General features: G+C 37.4%; 2 protein-coding genes across 2 annotated transcripts in view; one reads left to right on the top strand and one right to left on the bottom strand.

Moving 5' to 3' along the window:
* The window catches only part of mmd (mind-meld), a 1436357-nt gene that overhangs the window by 150912 nt on the left and 1269303 nt on the right, over positions 1 to 16142 (bottom strand). The gene's annotated exons all lie outside the window — the stretch shown is intronic.
* LOC135705236 (large ribosomal subunit protein bL17m-like) lies at positions 3105 to 14259 on the top strand. Its single transcript, XM_065226845.1, has 2 exons — positions 3105 to 3724; positions 14222 to 14259. The coding sequence occupies exons 1-2, from the start codon at positions 3145 to 3147 to the stop codon at positions 14257 to 14259; spliced, it is 618 nt and encodes a 205-aa protein (XP_065082917.1). The 5' UTR covers positions 3105 to 3144.

The following is a 16142-nucleotide window of genomic DNA, read 5'->3' as shown; positions in this document are numbered from 1 at the left end:
CTGTGCTTTGTTATGCTAGCGCTAGTGTACTAGCACTGTACTAAAAAGTAGCCAGCATAATGTAAACAGAGCGTCAGCATCTACCAGCATAAGATTTCAGGAACACATGAAATTCGCGCTTGTTGGATAGTGTTTTTTGAAGGTCCTTCAAAAATGTCGAACTGCAGAATTGCAACCAGCAAGTGTAACCCAAGAACCAAAAGCGGTGCGCTGCTAGTTTTCATTGCTATGACGACGACTGAATTAAGGGGCTTAGACACAGAGGGATGAAAGTCAATTCTCTCCATCGATTTCCGCTTTTGATGACCATGGCTTCACTAACCTACTTCGCACTATTTCTGCTATGGCCTACAAAGAAAAAAACAATCTGAATTTTAACTATCGCGTTAAATCTCCCTTCGTTAAATTTTGAGCTATACTTGGCATAAACAGCGAAACCGTTTTCAAGCTTGCATACAATATTGATAGTTCATGCGATATTGCGCTTAAATTTACACGAAATAACGCGTAAATTTATGCCAAATCTAGCGTAAATTTTATGTGCGCAGAAATTTAGATGAATTTTTCGAACGGTGTACTATCATCCAGAACAACAAACGTTTCAATGAATGTGTTGGTCGTCGAGTTATTAACGAAACAGAAAGTCGATGAATCGATCAAAATCACTTGCACTCCTGCTTCCAAGTTTGGTTTCAAGATTACAACTCTGGAGAGCATTTTGTGTGGTCGTTGGAGGCGTGTGGTTCTGAATATGGCGATGAGTGTGCAGAATATTACGCAATTGCATTCTTCCTATTCGCACACGCCCGAAGATTGGAGGCGAATGCCACTTCGACTTATTTCGTCTACTAACGACTCTCTGATGACAGTGTTGGGGAAGCAGCAATGCAACATGGACATGTTTTGTCTAGAAACGGTTCTCTGATGACTGTGTTGGGGAAACAGCATATGCATGTACGTAATTGGTGGATTTGTCAGTTATTTCGACGCTTTTTGACAATGCTTGATATTTATCACCATTTCAATCGTTTTTTGTTGAGAATAAACAGTTGGAAGCATTTGTATCGATGCGTAGAAATAGGTTTGGTCGATTGGTCATAAAATTATTGAAATTAGTCCAGGGGTAGCTGAATTATTAAAGTTCAAAATCTTTCATAATTTCGTTACATGTTCCATTTTTGGTTTTGGAATGATCCGCAAGCTTCATAAGCGTCAGGGAATTATGCATATTTAGGAAACCTGAGAGAAGCATAGGTACCTTCTGGGATGTCCAGAGAGGTTAAGGAAAAAATAGTGATTCAAAGCAAAGTTCTGTGAGCTTTTATGAAGCTTTCAAATCTTTAGGATATTTATGGAAAATTAAAGGATTAAATGCCTGAACTTCAGTTAAATTTCGTGTATTTATAAAAATACTGAGAAATTCCGGTCAGTCGACAGAACTTTTAGAAAATTCAGCAATATTTCGGACAGTTTTTAAAACATGAGGAAAGTATTGACTAATGGCAAAGTTATGAATTAGTGTCACTAATTTAAACTTCAGTGCTAATCTCGAAAACTTAAGTGAAAATATTTGATTTTTATATTATTTTGCGAGACAGAAGGGGGTTTTCTGACGCCTAAGTCTCAAGTCCACACCCACAATCCAGAAGGCAAGTGGAACATGGTGACCGATAAGAGTTAAAAATCTAAGATCTGTAGAAACTAAAAAAGTTTCTGAAACTTCTGGGAAGTAAAGACATTTTCGTAAAAAAATATAAGCTTCACAGAATTATAGAGATCTTCAGAAAAGCTTCGAGAACTTCAAAGAAGTCCATGGAACTTTAGGGAAGATCCGACCACTCCCCGTATGTTTCATGAGCATTAGGAAAATGTGGGAACATTTCAAAAATGTTTCTTAAGCTCTGAAAATTCTGGAACCTCAGGAAAATTGCATGAGTTTCAGAAAATTTACGTTAACTTTTAAGAAAATCTAGACTTTTTTGGAAAATTCCCACATTTTCAAAGATTTTCAGAGATGTTAAAACATTTTTTGAGTTCTTCACATAATTTCAGTGAGCTTCAGGGAAGGTTAGACATTTTCAGGACTGTTTATTTAAATTCATGGCAGTACTAAAAGCTTTACGAAAACTTAAAAAACGTTAGAGAGGTTTCTAGAATTTCAGGAAAGAACAGAGAACCTCAGGGCCAGTTCCATAACCTAATAGTAAAAACATAAATTCAGTGCCAACATTTCAAAGGGGCGTAATTGCTTTTGTAAACAATGACTGTAGCCGTCATTTTCTCGCTAATGAAATCTTACCTCTCCAAAATTACAATGCTAGCTGCTAGAGGAAACATTCTTCTACCCGCTGGTGTCATTATTTTTCATGAGCGAGCTTTTATACGCGAGAAATCGACGGCTAAAGCCATTTTTAACAAATGCAATTACGCCCCTTTGAAATGTTGGCACTGAATTATAAAAAAAAATATTTGGGAATGAATTGTTAAAAAATCAGGAGCTTCCTAGAATCAACACACTTATCATGTGCACAAAATTTGATTTTGAAGCAATGTGGCATTGTGACGTGAGCCATACATTTTCGGAGAATCAGTGTACAAATTAGACTGTTTCTACAATAAGTGACGTCCGCCATACATAAGTGCTGAAAAACCATTTTTTTTTTAAATATAATTTTCGCAATCATTGCGAGGTTAAACAAAAGTATCTGTTTCCTGAACAATTCACAAAAATGATTTACGTCACATTTGTCTTCTAACGGCTGTTCAGAGAAGATCCATGACTGTTAGGAAAATTGAAGAGCATTAGGGACGCCTAAAAAAGTACAGAGAAATTAAAAAAATATATAAGAGAAGCATTGAGCAGTTCCATGCCAAATGCCGAATCGACTTGGATGAAACTTTGCATAATTGTTTGATATGGGCAATGATCCACATTTTTGATAAAATTCGGCCGTTTTGGATGAAGATTTTTGCTGCCAAGATTTTTTCTCGTGATTCCCCGATTCTCGTTTCATCCTCAGTCTTGGGAAAAATGTGTTTTGATTGAATAATCACCGGTTTCCAGTGCGGAAATTGTTCCTACACAACTTTAATAATCAACATATAAAGTGAAATTATCGTAATAAAGTGCTAACACACCCAAAAATGAACCAAGCCGAAGTGGCCAAGCTGATGTCACAGCTGAAGGTTGCGATCCGGCCCCGTCATCGCAACTTGAAAACCATCGACGGACCGGAAGGGCGGCTCGACAAGCTTCGCAAAACCGTGACGGCGCTGATCAAACACGAACGGATCGAGCTGAACTACCAGCGAGCGGATGAAGCGCGGGGCTACACCGAGCGGCTGATCTCCGATGCCATCCTGTACGGGGATTGCCACAAGCCGACGATGGAAATGGCCGACTATTGGCTGACGGAGAAGCAGCTGGTGCACAAGCTATTCAAGGTGCTGGCGCCCAGGTTCGAAGAGTACAAAGTGTCCGCCACGCGGATGTACAAGGCACCGAAAGAATATCCCGGCTGGTATCGGAAGCGCGCGGTACTGGAGCTGCGGGGGAATCCGTATCCTTCGTTGGTGCAGAATTTGTACCAGAATCGGAATTTACTGCACAATGTTTTGCTGGACGAGGCGCGCAAGGATTTCCGCAAGGGAAAGTACGCGGAAATTGCGGCGCAGATTGGCGGTACGATGGAGACTCACTCATCACATTGGAACAACCAGATAAGTACACTTACTTTTTATTTTATTCTACACATATATCCCAATCATTTTATAACTAAGTACGTGCCAGAATAAAAAGTTTTTTTTTATTCTGGAAGTGAGAATACACTTGTGTATTTTTGCGGGGCTTATTGTATCAGAAAATGACCTCAGAATGTACGTGCAGAAACAGGCATTCTTGAAATGGGTCGTTTGATGTACGATAGAGCTGTCACCTTCCATCTCCAGGGCTAAAAATATTTGCACATTCGACATACAGAAAATGCAGATAAGCTTCTTCCATAAAAACTCTACCGGTACAGAGGGCGATGGATTGTACTCACACACACACAATTCGGCCGTTTTGGATGAAGTCAAAATTTTAAAATGGCGTCCTTGAAAATTTTCAGTAAATTCTAGCAGGACAACGGCACGGCCCATCGAACTTACGTCCGAGTCAAAGTTGTAGAGAAAATTATGTTTTTTTCTTCTTCTGGGAAATAGGCAAAATGGATGTAATGCCCTAAATGCCCCTAATTTGGGCCCATGCATAAAATCAGCAATCGACTATATTTTCAATAGTGTTCATCTAGATAAAATTGATAAATAGCAGATTTTTAGTGATGGGTCCAATCTTAGATCCATTTAAGAGCCATCTATGAATAATTAAAAAAAAAAATCATAAGCTTTTTTAATTAAACAAACAAACTAAACAAATCCCTAAACATAGACTGAGCTTCCGTCATTTCGTAGAACCGGCATCACTGACTTGCATTTGTTGACAGAACGAGGGAAAAGCAACTAGTTAAGAAATTGCATGGACAAGTGATGCTCCGGTTGCAAATCAATGCTTCGGAATGTGAAAAATAGAGGGTGCTAGTGTGCATACAAAATACGCTTGATGATATTTTTTGAAGAATTTTCCTCTAAGAGCTATGTCTTTTTGTCTGTTAGTAAACTGAACTGAAATGTGGGTCGATCTCATTGGCCGTGTGGTACAAGACGCAGGCAGAGAAGCACAGCGAGCTAGGTGGATAAACCAAATGGACCAATATCTAGGATGTTTGGGACGCTCAAGAAACTGGAGACAAGCAGCCACGAACCGACTTATTTGGCCCATCGAAGGACGTTGGATCAGGAAAGATAAGAAAGGTCCACACTGTCGATCGATTCCAGATCAGATTTTGATCATCACCCTATGTTTTGAGCTCATTCAGCAGCAAGAAATACGTTGAGATTTACTAAAATTTTACCTCGTTTCAGCCATGCAATAAATGTTTGCATTTTTCGATACGAAATCTCAATTTTGCATTAAAAATGACGACTCATTTAAGCAAATTAATCGATCATCGGACCAATTTTCCGCACTTTAATAATCAAGCACCGCGGAAAAATTGACTAAGTAAACATCATTTTAATCAGCGACATACAAAGACACAATTGCTCCCTCCTGGGACAACACAGACCCGGGGAACCACACGCCGGAACTGACACGCCAATGGTAATTGGAAAATTATTCACTTCCCCGGTCGTTTAATTAATTTTAATGACGCGAGATAATCATAATTTTTCCGTGGAGCTCAGTCGACAGCAGTCACTCAGTCGCATTTTGGACTACACCACCAAGGGGGCTTTACAAAAAAGTGTCCCATCCATTAATCAGAGACCCGGGCCAGAAGACGGAACGAAAGCGGTACGGGAGGGATTGAAGGACGACAGGTAGTCCCCCGTTGTCAATCGTTAACAGTTTAATTGTACTTCTTTCCGAGCAGCAGTGAGCCGACCGAGATGATTAAAGTTTAATTTGGATAGCGAACTAATCCACCTAAGGTGAGACCAGGTGTTTCACTCTACCGAGAAATGGTAGATTGTCATACAATTCTGCGAGAAAACAATGATTAATCCGTAATAAATAACAGTACATACAGATTCTGTAACACATTGAACCTACAAATCATCTTGTCATATTATGGAAAATAAAAGTTACATGACTGTTGTTGAATTTCTCGTTTAGTTACGTTGATTAACACTACGAACACGATGCCTCCGGTAAAATTTGTAACGGCAAATTGGAAATGTTTGATAAATCACTGCTCAGCAGTTTATCAATAGATTTTAAATCTTTTGATACCGAATGAATTTTTAAAGACTGTATTTTCAAACGGCGCCAATAGATTTAATATTCGTAAATAATTGTCTGTGCTTTGATTTTCCAAACATTGCAAGTTTGCCATTACACATTTTACATTTTGCCAGAGGCATCGTGTTCTGAGTGTTAAAAAATTCCAATTTCGAAGAATTTCAAAATTAATTGAAACTGCATGTCATCCATCCATTTTCCGGTTCCTAGGAAAGGTAAAATTATGAATTGTAAAATATTTTTTCCTCACTGCCGATTGGTGGGGCACTTAATTAAATCTCCATTCCTCAGTCGGGCATGGTTGCATTTTTGCGTCAATATGCTATGGACAGTACGGGCGTGGTGTTTGTGCAGGTTTTTTTTTCCCCATCCGAAATGAAGGGAAAATAATAATTTGGCATTGATTTACATCGTTATCGAATAAGGCTCGGTTGCATATCAATTTCGTATCGGAAAATTAACCAGGACTCGATGAAAAATTTCAATCAGTACCCAGCGGGGCAGCTACAGCCCCGCCCCGCATCATGAAGGGAGTAATGTTTAAAGTTGGAAAATTTAATCGACTCCTTTCAAGCCGAACTTTGATGGATGAACGGTTGCTATGTAAAAAGTGTCCACCGCAATGAGTTACATATTAATTTCGCCATCGGGAATCGAACCACAAAAAAAAAAACATAGCAAAAATTCAAAGCTTTCCATTTTCCATTGAAATGATTGAATGACCTTATTTGCAGTGTTGTTTACGCCCTGTCCCAATAGGACAATTTTAATGAAATTTCCTCGAATAGAGAAGCACATTTTTAATTACGATCCAACTGCTCGCTTCGAAGGAAGTCATCATACATTTTCGCTTCCATGTAGATATCCGTCGTGAAGCTCCTCTGCTGAAAGATCCAATCAACAGCACTGCTATAATTAACGAAAACCCATTGATTAGAATCGGCGGAGCTCATTGCGAACCTCGTTCCCACCCTGCATTGGTTGATGTTGTTGTTGTTATTGTTGTTGGTGATGGTGGCACACTCGAAAGTCCCACTGGTAAACATTCTGAACAAATTGAAATTGATTACGAGTTGGATCTTCTGCGCTTCCATACTGCAAGCAACATACGAGCTCCGTCGCCATCGACGATTACAGGAACCATGGTAAACATCTGCCGAATGGAGGATTCATTTATTTCCGACTCTCTTCCCTTCAGCAGCTCAGCAAAGCAAACGGAATGCCACGCCACCGAAGTGTGAAGATAGTGTAAAGCGTTCGTTTACTGCGGAACACTCAAGTGTCCAATGGGGAAAATGTTACAGCGATAATCAAATTACTTTCCCATGAGGAAAGCGTGCGAGATTCGAACATGATGTTGGAAAATCCTTTGACGACGATTGAATTTCGTGGGATAACTCTTCACTGGGAATAGTCATCGCCGTCGTGACGAATGCGCAACGTAATTATTCATTATTTCGTCCTGTATTTAAACATCCGTCATCACATCAGCAAGCGATGCGTGACTCCGATGCGGCAATTCAACCACGCTGGATATTTAAAGTCGAGAACACAGAACTACGTCTGTGATTTCTATATGGGGGTACACTTAATGAAAACCGAAAATTGAACAGGTAACAAAATTATGAAAGATTTTAAACGTTAATAACTCAGCTGCCTCTGGACCAATTTCAATGATTTTATCAGCAATCAATCAAAAATATTAAATTTAAGACATCATCATTTTTCAAATTGTCACTATTGAAAATTGCACGAATGTGCAACAGTTGCTATGATAATTAAAACTATCACCGATTGCCTGCGAAAAGCGATTTCCCTAAAGGTCCGTTTAGACTACCTGATTTCTTGGTCTGATTTTCATCGCCGCCATAATGAAAAATCCTCCCTTAGCTCAGTCGGTAAAGACGCAGCTACAAAGCAAGACCATGCTGGAGGTGGCTGGGTTCAATTCCCGGTCCGGTCTAGGAATTTTTCGGGTTGGAAAATTTCTCGACTTCCCTGGGCATAGAAGTATGATTGGACTTGCCACACAATTATACCAATACAAAAATGGTACAGGCATCGAAAGCTCTCAATTAATAACTGTGGAAGTGCATCTAGAACACTAAGTTGAGAGCACGCAATAAGCTAATATGCGATATGCAATAAGCTTGAAATGCGAAGAAGAAGAAGAAGATAATGAAAAATCTGCTCGAATTTACTTTCGACACACTTTGTCGAACTCCCCTGTTTGCTGGTGTTCACATTGCTTGCACTTTCGACATGTCAAATAAGATTTCAAAACAAAACTGTATCAGGAATCAAAAGTAAATACTTCCATCATGAATTACCGGAAAATTGCTCTAGCTTCGGCAGGCGTATTTGCTTTTATTATTTTAAATAAAATGAGAAAGAGAAGGTGAACTTTGTGGAGTATGAAGTGGTTGCTCAGGAGGAACACCGGCAGGGATCTGGCTCGTCTTGTTGAACTGCGATATGAAGATAAAATTGGATTTCAAAACTTCGCCAGGATCTCGATACCAACTTTCGACAAGTTAGTGGGAAAAGTTCTCTATAGATCTACATGATTCCTTGAGTTCTGAAATTTTCTGTTATGAACCTTAATTCTGCACTTTTCTTTGAAAACCTTCGGACGTCCCTGAAGTTTGGTTACTATTCTCCGGTAAAATATATTTAAAGATCAACAAACTTTCCTGAAGATCTGAAAATTTCTCGGTAGTTCTACAGATTTCTTTGAAGTTCTGTGTGTTCTTCAGAAGATCTGCAATTTTTTCTCTGATGATTTAAGATCCTTAAAGATCATCAATTATCTCTGATGTTCACAAAATTTCTAATTATCTACGAACTTCTCGAAAGTTCTGTAATTTTATCTGTAGATTTTCATGATTCAATGAATATCTGCAAATATCTCTGAACATCTACACAATTTCCTGAATAATTAAAAAAAAAAATCTAAAAACGTACGAACTGTCTGGCGACTTCTCTGAAGTTCTTCAGATCTATCTATTTCTAGTGGAATTCTGCAAAATCTTGGACGTTTGAACTTCGCTGCGATTTGTTTTTGGAATTGATGTTCTTTTCTGACATTTTGCGAATCATTCTGAAGATCTCACATTTTTCTGAAGCTGTGAAGCTTTCTGAAAAATTCCTGCAAATATCTTTAATATTCTGTAAACTTGTCTGAAGCTCCGTAGTTCTATTCTCAAAATCTACAACAAAAAAAAAACCTTAAGGCTCAATAAATTTCTCAGTAGATCTGCAAACTTCTGTGAATTTTTTTAATTTCCTTTGCAGCCTCTCGGGCTACTCTGAAGATCTGAAAATTTCTCTGAAGATCTTCTCAATTACCTTAAGTTCTCAAAAATTGCTGAAAATATTTGAGCTTCCTTGAAGTTTAAAATGTCTCTCTCAAGATCTACAAATTTCCCTGAAATCGTATAAATATTTTTTTAATCGCCGATCTTCTCTGAAGTTATACAAATTTTACTGAAGATCTATGCCCTAGCAGCACACTTGTCATTTAACTGTTGTGGTTACTTGTATGCACCTTATTTCAGTCACAATCAAGTTGCAGCAACCAATTTAGATGGATGTGTGTTGCTTGGGTGACCATTCTTGTGATTTTTTCAGATGTTTTGTAATTTTTTTCAAAGTTCTGAAGCTTTGTTCTGAAGATCTACGAACTTTTCTGATGTTGAATAATTTTTCAGTAGATCTCAAAACTTCTGTGAAATACTGTATATTTAACTGTAGATTCTTGGACTTGTCTGAAATTATGCGAATTTCCCTGAAGATTTGCAAAATTTCGCTTATAGTTTTACAAATTTGTGATTTTTTTTATGAATTTCTGTAAATTTCTTTTAATTTTTGTAAAATTTGCTGAAGTTTAACAGTTTTGTTCTTAAGATCTCCGATCCTCTCTGAAGCTCTAAAAAAAATCCTAGTAGGCTCTCAGAACTGCTGTCTGGCATGCTTATTCTTATACAATACATACTTTGTATTATATAAACACTGTTTCGTTGACCATGCCAAGATCAAAGCCATTACGGCATCTTTCGGCCAATCACACTGGAAAATAAAAATCAGTCAAACCATACACAGGACATTATTGAATAGTGGAATCGGTTTACCTTCCCTAACAAAAAATACCATACCCGAACGATAACCCAAATGATTGAACTATTCCACAAATGGTTTGGATGATACTTTGAACACGTCGTTAAGCGAAATACACATTTTATTAGGGTTGCTGCTGGATGCCATCCAAATACCAATCAAGCGTTCTTTAGCGGTTCAAATCCGTGAAATTTTAGAAAAAAAAATCAATATTTTCACCTAACTTGCGACTATTTTGCTGGATGAGTCGAATGAAAATTAAACGCAAACCTATTTCGTTCGACAAATCAACCGTCAAATCTAATAATCCTGTCGAAAAAGTGTGAACGCATCCAAATCCGACAAACTTATCGAGCAGTTCGCTCGAATCAGACCAATAAATCAGATAGTCTAAACGTACCTTAACATAGATTTCAAAGTTGAGTTTCATTCAGTCTCACCAAACGGTGTTTATTCAATCACTGTGTGGTGAGTGGTAGTGTTCTCGATTATACAACGAAAGGCTGCCTGCAAGCATTGAGCTGCAGCCCACATGAGCATCCATAGAAGGAGGAAGAAGCCGCACAGCTATTGATCGGAATCAGTAGCTCTTCGTGAGTCGCTGTGGGCCATCTATGTCAAGCGCGTGATCCTCATTCCAAACAACATACAGCTCACCAGTTTCATCTGTGTTGCTTAATAGCTCAGCATTACTCAACCATCAGGACACGGTCCTTTTGTCCTTGGTTAAACCGCTGTTTCACCAGTTTCATGTTTCAAGTATAACATAAGTATAAATATAAGTTTCTAACACTAGGTTCACTTCGAGGTAAACAAAGTAGGCAACCTCAGCAACGATTGGCGAAACGTCATCAATCAACAGTGATGTCGTTTTGTATTATATTGTTTGTGTCCTACTTGTCAGTGTGTGTCTTAAAGTGCCGAACTGTGCCAATCAGTGTGGCATATTGTGTTTTGGCACAGTGTGCAGAGTTGATTACCCCTTGAAGAAACGATTATTTATCAGAATAAATAAACTTAAAACATAATGTAAAATATACTCTCCTTACTTGAAAAATCTGTATATTTTTCAAACATCTGTAATCTGTATATACAGATATCTGTATCAAATACTGAAAAAAATCTGTATGTTTCTGCGCCTGGGAAATAGGATCTACGCTGAGAAGGAATCCATTGCGGGACTTCACGGTTGCGATTCCCAAAAAAGTATACATCAACAACAAATAACACTAGTTTACAAAACAACATAAAAAGTGTGAACTTTAGTGGTTGACCAACGTTTCTAATGCAAAATCCTACGCTGAATTCAATGCCGTGGTCAGAAAAAACTAAAGTAGAGCCATTTTTGAGATATACAAAAATTTTGATTTTTTGAATTTTGGACAAAAGTACGATTACTAAAATGTCAATATCTTTGGAACTAGTGCACCAATTTTAAATCTTTTTTTATGAAAGCGAAGCTAAATAAATTTACTATCGTTTACTTGAATATTATGTCTTAATTAAAATTTTAATTTTGAAGTCATTTAAAAATTTACAGCATTTTTTTTATTGTTTCCTGTGAATTTTCCATAAAAATCTTGTTTTAATCAACATTTTTAATGAGATAAAAAGATTCAAAAAATCATTCCATAATTTATTCTTAAAGTCCATTAAAAACTGGAGAAAATGAGCCTTTAAGGGGGTATTCCCGATCTTTTTTTTTCAAAAACTCAAATTTTTTTTTTCACGTTTTTTTGTACTTTAGACTATATACTTTCATCCCCCCAAGCCGTTTTCCGATCAGCGAATTCGGTGTCCAGGCATAGCTGACTAATGGTAAGAACCCCCAAATGGTTTTAACTAAAGTCAAAACTTTAAACGCGCTTTTCTCGAAACCACATTTTTTTATCGGGCGAAGATTTTTCTCAAAAACTATAAGAGATATTGACTTGAATCTTTGCGCATTTTGTTCCTTATTAAATTCTTTGGAGCTTCTCCCACTTTCAGCCAAAAATATTAACATTTAACATTGTTTGAAGCACCTTAAAGCTGCAAAAAAGCGGGCTAAAAATCGCCTGTTTTTTCATATGGCCGCCATTTTGTTAATTTGCAAGATTTTTTGCTGCCAACGGGAGAAGCTCCAGAGAATCTTATGCAGATTATTAATTTCATCACGAAATCTGTTTCAGATGAAGCCGTTCCAGAGAAAAGTCCTCGCCCGTCCAGACGTTTGCGGCGAACAGGGGTCTGTTTGCCGCCATTTTGTGACGTCAATAATGTCTTTTTTTATGTCGAAAAAAATTTATTTGTAAACTTCAATGTTCAATAAACAAGAATCCCAAAGAGTTAGGCGCATTACTATTCATTTTCCTTGAAAAAAAAAAATAATTGAAAAACAGGCCGAAAAAAGGCAAAAGATTGGGAATACCCCCTTAATGGATGAAATCGGTTGGAAATTGTCGAAGTTATGAGCATTTTTGTAAAACACTTAAAGTTCATAAAAAAAGATTTAAAATTGGTGCACTAGTTCCAAAGATATTGACATTTTAGTAATCGTACTTTTGTCCAAAATTCAAAAAATCAAAATTTTTGTATATCTCAAAAATGGCTCTACTTTAATTTTTTCTGACCACGGCATTGAATTCAGCGTAGGATTTTGCATTGGAAATGATCATCACCTTACCGAGTTCAAAAATGCTGTAAACTAGTGTAATCAATTTATTTTTGATACATACGCACTGCACAGACTCAAAGATAGTCCAGTGTTGCCAGTAACTTTAAATATTGTGAAAATTTCACAGCATGGGTGCCAAACAGTACCAATGAGTGTACCAAAGTTTGTGAAAAATTTAACTTGCTCACCTCTAGAATCGCTTCTCTCTTAAATTTTCTGAAAATTGTCAGTTTTTCAAAACAAATTTTCAAATATGATGTGTTCAGATGGGTCGCATAAATATCCGATATAAAGTAACTCAAAACCTTGGAATTGTAGCTTGAGACCCCATAGACACAGATCGGTAACTAACTTTTATCAGTAAATTGAAACGTGCAACCCCCAAACATTTTTTCAGATAACAATTTTTTGTAATAGGCTAATCTACTATTCTATGCGTGAGCAATTTAACTTTTCTACAAAAAATTGTGGGACACACTAATGCTACAATAATGCATACACTTTTAGCTCTGAATGCCGATTTTTTAATTTTTTCGCCAAGATTTGCTCCGACATTGTCCCATGTAGTCTTTGTTGATCTAGTAGAGCACAGCTTCTGAACTCCAAGACAATTTGGACAACCTAGATCATCTGCACACTAAGATTTTGTTTCCGTGTTCCGTAAATTTTACCGAAATCAGAACAACTGAACGTTCGGTAAAATTTTGACCTTCATTTTAAAGGCCATTGAATTTGAAAATAATATTAAAACATGTTCAACCTTATTTAAATGATCAAATATTGTCATTTTAGTGGAGATTTATTTTCAAAGTAGCTGAAAAGCAATTGAATTGAATTGCATAAATTTTATCGAAAAGTTCAGCTGTTCAGATTTCGGTAAAAATTACCGAAGTTGGCGATAAGTGTGTGCTATACATGGCAATAGGTCGTGAGTCATCCACGTAGGCAAATTGAATCTGTTTGAAAAAATTTCGATACTTCAGACATTGTCCCAGTCTAACATCATCTGAAACCCAGTACGACTTTTCCTAGAACCTAGAATATCTGGTATATTTGGAAACAGGTAGAGCATGATCCTCACAGCCACTATGAATCTGCTTGGACAAATTTCGATACTACAGGCATAGTCCAACAAATCATCTGAACTTCAGCATGGTTTTGAGAAAGATAGAAATCGTGTGTTGCCAGAAACGATAAGGCACTGTATTTTTCTAAATTTCCTAAATTTTGAACGTTAACGCCAGGTAATCAGTTCAAGCAGTAAATGGGATGTTATTATGATTTCTAGCAATGGGTGAAAGAAACTGCAATCATCTCGATATTAACCTACAAAAAGGGTTGGTTAATCGCTTAAAGTTTGCAGCAAGTTCATGTAATTTTGTAGATTTTCAGGGAACTTTGCAGAAAATCAACGAGATACTTAAAAGCAAGCTTAATTGGAAAAGAAATTTGTTTCAGGAGATTCATAAATCTTTTAATGCTGTCGAACCTCTTAACGAAATCTCTTTATGAAGAGCTTTGATTTGAGAGTGTGTTGATTTATTTCCTTTTAATTCCTTCATAATTGTTTATCTTTTGACTGATACGCGTATTTCGTCTACTATTTGCAGACTTCATCAGTGCCAAGTGCTTAACACCAGATTCGTAAAGTTATTTCCTATCGATTGATATATTTGGATTACAATTTCATCTATCAATGTCAAACTTATAAGCGTTCAAAACCTAACACCTTTTTGTGAAGGGGCGGTTGGTTGGTTGGTTGTCTTTATTAAGGAGATTTTCAATTTAGATTTTCAATTTACCCCCTGTACCTTCCCGTAAGATGTAGTCTACGTCAAAATTGAATCAAATATTTAATATAATACGTCTATTTCGTAGCACTTGAGTTTTTATCCCCGGTAGAATAATCGAAAAAAAGCTTTAACAGAGAAATAGTTGCATTTCAAAATTTCAACCCCATCCGCACCGTGTAAAATTTTGAATACAGCATGTTTTTTCAAGATGGCCATAAAAGGCTCCGTTTCGATGGCCTCTAACAACTGTTGGTAGTGTTCAAACAACACTAAAGATCCACCCACATTAGATCCGTGTGCGTTGCGTTGACGTAAATTTGTTTGTTTGACAATAGATTTAGAGGATCTAATATCGGTGGCCGTTAATAGTTGGGAGCACGCGTCAATGATTCACGCTATTTCCAAACAACCCAAATTTGAGTACAATCTAGTCATATCCATCACCAGTAGGGCTGCTCAGAATTGGTTAAACAAAGTTGGGACTGACAAGATGACGAATGGATAATATCGACCAAAATCAGATGGATGTTGTTTATTTGTCATATCGTCAGTAGTTGAGTTGTTACGAAATAGCGTGTATAATATTTAAGGAGTGTCTTTTTGCCATTGGCTTGGTTTAGTTTCGGTCAAACAAACTTATTAATATTTGCTGAGATTCGCACAGCCAAAAATCATGACATTCAATTTGGCTGGGATTCACAAAATAAGCTGCAGAGATACAGCGAACAAATGTGAATATTTTTGAGATCTAATTGGTCCCTTAAAGCAAATTTCCGTCGAAATATGTATTATGGATGTGCGGGTTCTCACCAATCTAGATTTGTGTGTGTGTTTGTAGAGCATTGTGTCATTTTAAATCGACTAACCTATAGTAATGCGACTGAGAATAGCAGATTTGTAATATCCATTTCAATACAAATCGATACTTAATTAGCTTAATAACCTTCCCACATACGCAAAACATCTCTTTCTTCCCGTGCAGTGAATCGTCGATAAACGGATTATTCCAGTAATCAGCAGCATCATTCCGAGTATATCTTCTACTCTCGAAAACAAGTACCCCATTGATTCCCGTTATCCCGTGTCCCGATAGGCAAATAATTCATCCACCTTCCGCGTCCTCGATCCTCGCGTTCATTGTACCATAATGAATATTAAAATATTGATCCCAAATAATCACCTAAACTGATTTTCAATAAACTCTCTCTCCTTCTCTCTCTGTCTGTTGAACAGGATAGTTTATAATCATGAATATATATTTGAACTCACACCCATGACATTTTGAATGCAGCAGAGATCGCCACCGCTTCTGTTTGCACGTGAGTGCTTATAAATTAAACTATTGAATCTTTACCGCCACACTTCCGGCCGCTCCTCGGAAGCGCAACGCAAAAAACCCGGGACTCTTTCCAGATTGGGTCAGATGATTTATGATGAATTTATCTCACGCTCTCGGGTTTATCCCGAACAACAGCGGCGGCACCTATCGGGTTACGGACGGGGAACGGGTAGTGTAGAGCAACTGACAAACCTGTTAATATTTATTTGTTTTATGTATAGGAAACATGGTGGTCGGTTTAGATTTTCCCCGGGAAAATGTAGTCGTATACCTAACTAACAGATAGAGTTTCGAGCTGGTGGAGGGTAAGGTGAACAAAAAAAAATGTGGGATGAATTATGATCCCCGTACGGTCGGTAGCGGTTCACAATGTGATATTCAAATCAAGTAGGTTCTTCC

This window comes from Ochlerotatus camptorhynchus, unplaced genomic scaffold (assembly GCF_037179485.1).
Source record: "Ochlerotatus camptorhynchus isolate MF236.1 unplaced genomic scaffold, CSIRO-AGI_Acam_v1.1 ptg000262l, whole genome shotgun sequence".
In the NCBI taxonomy this organism is placed as follows: domain Eukaryota; kingdom Metazoa; phylum Arthropoda; class Insecta; order Diptera; family Culicidae; genus Ochlerotatus; species Ochlerotatus camptorhynchus.
This window is presented reverse-complemented; position numbering and strand designations above follow the sequence as displayed.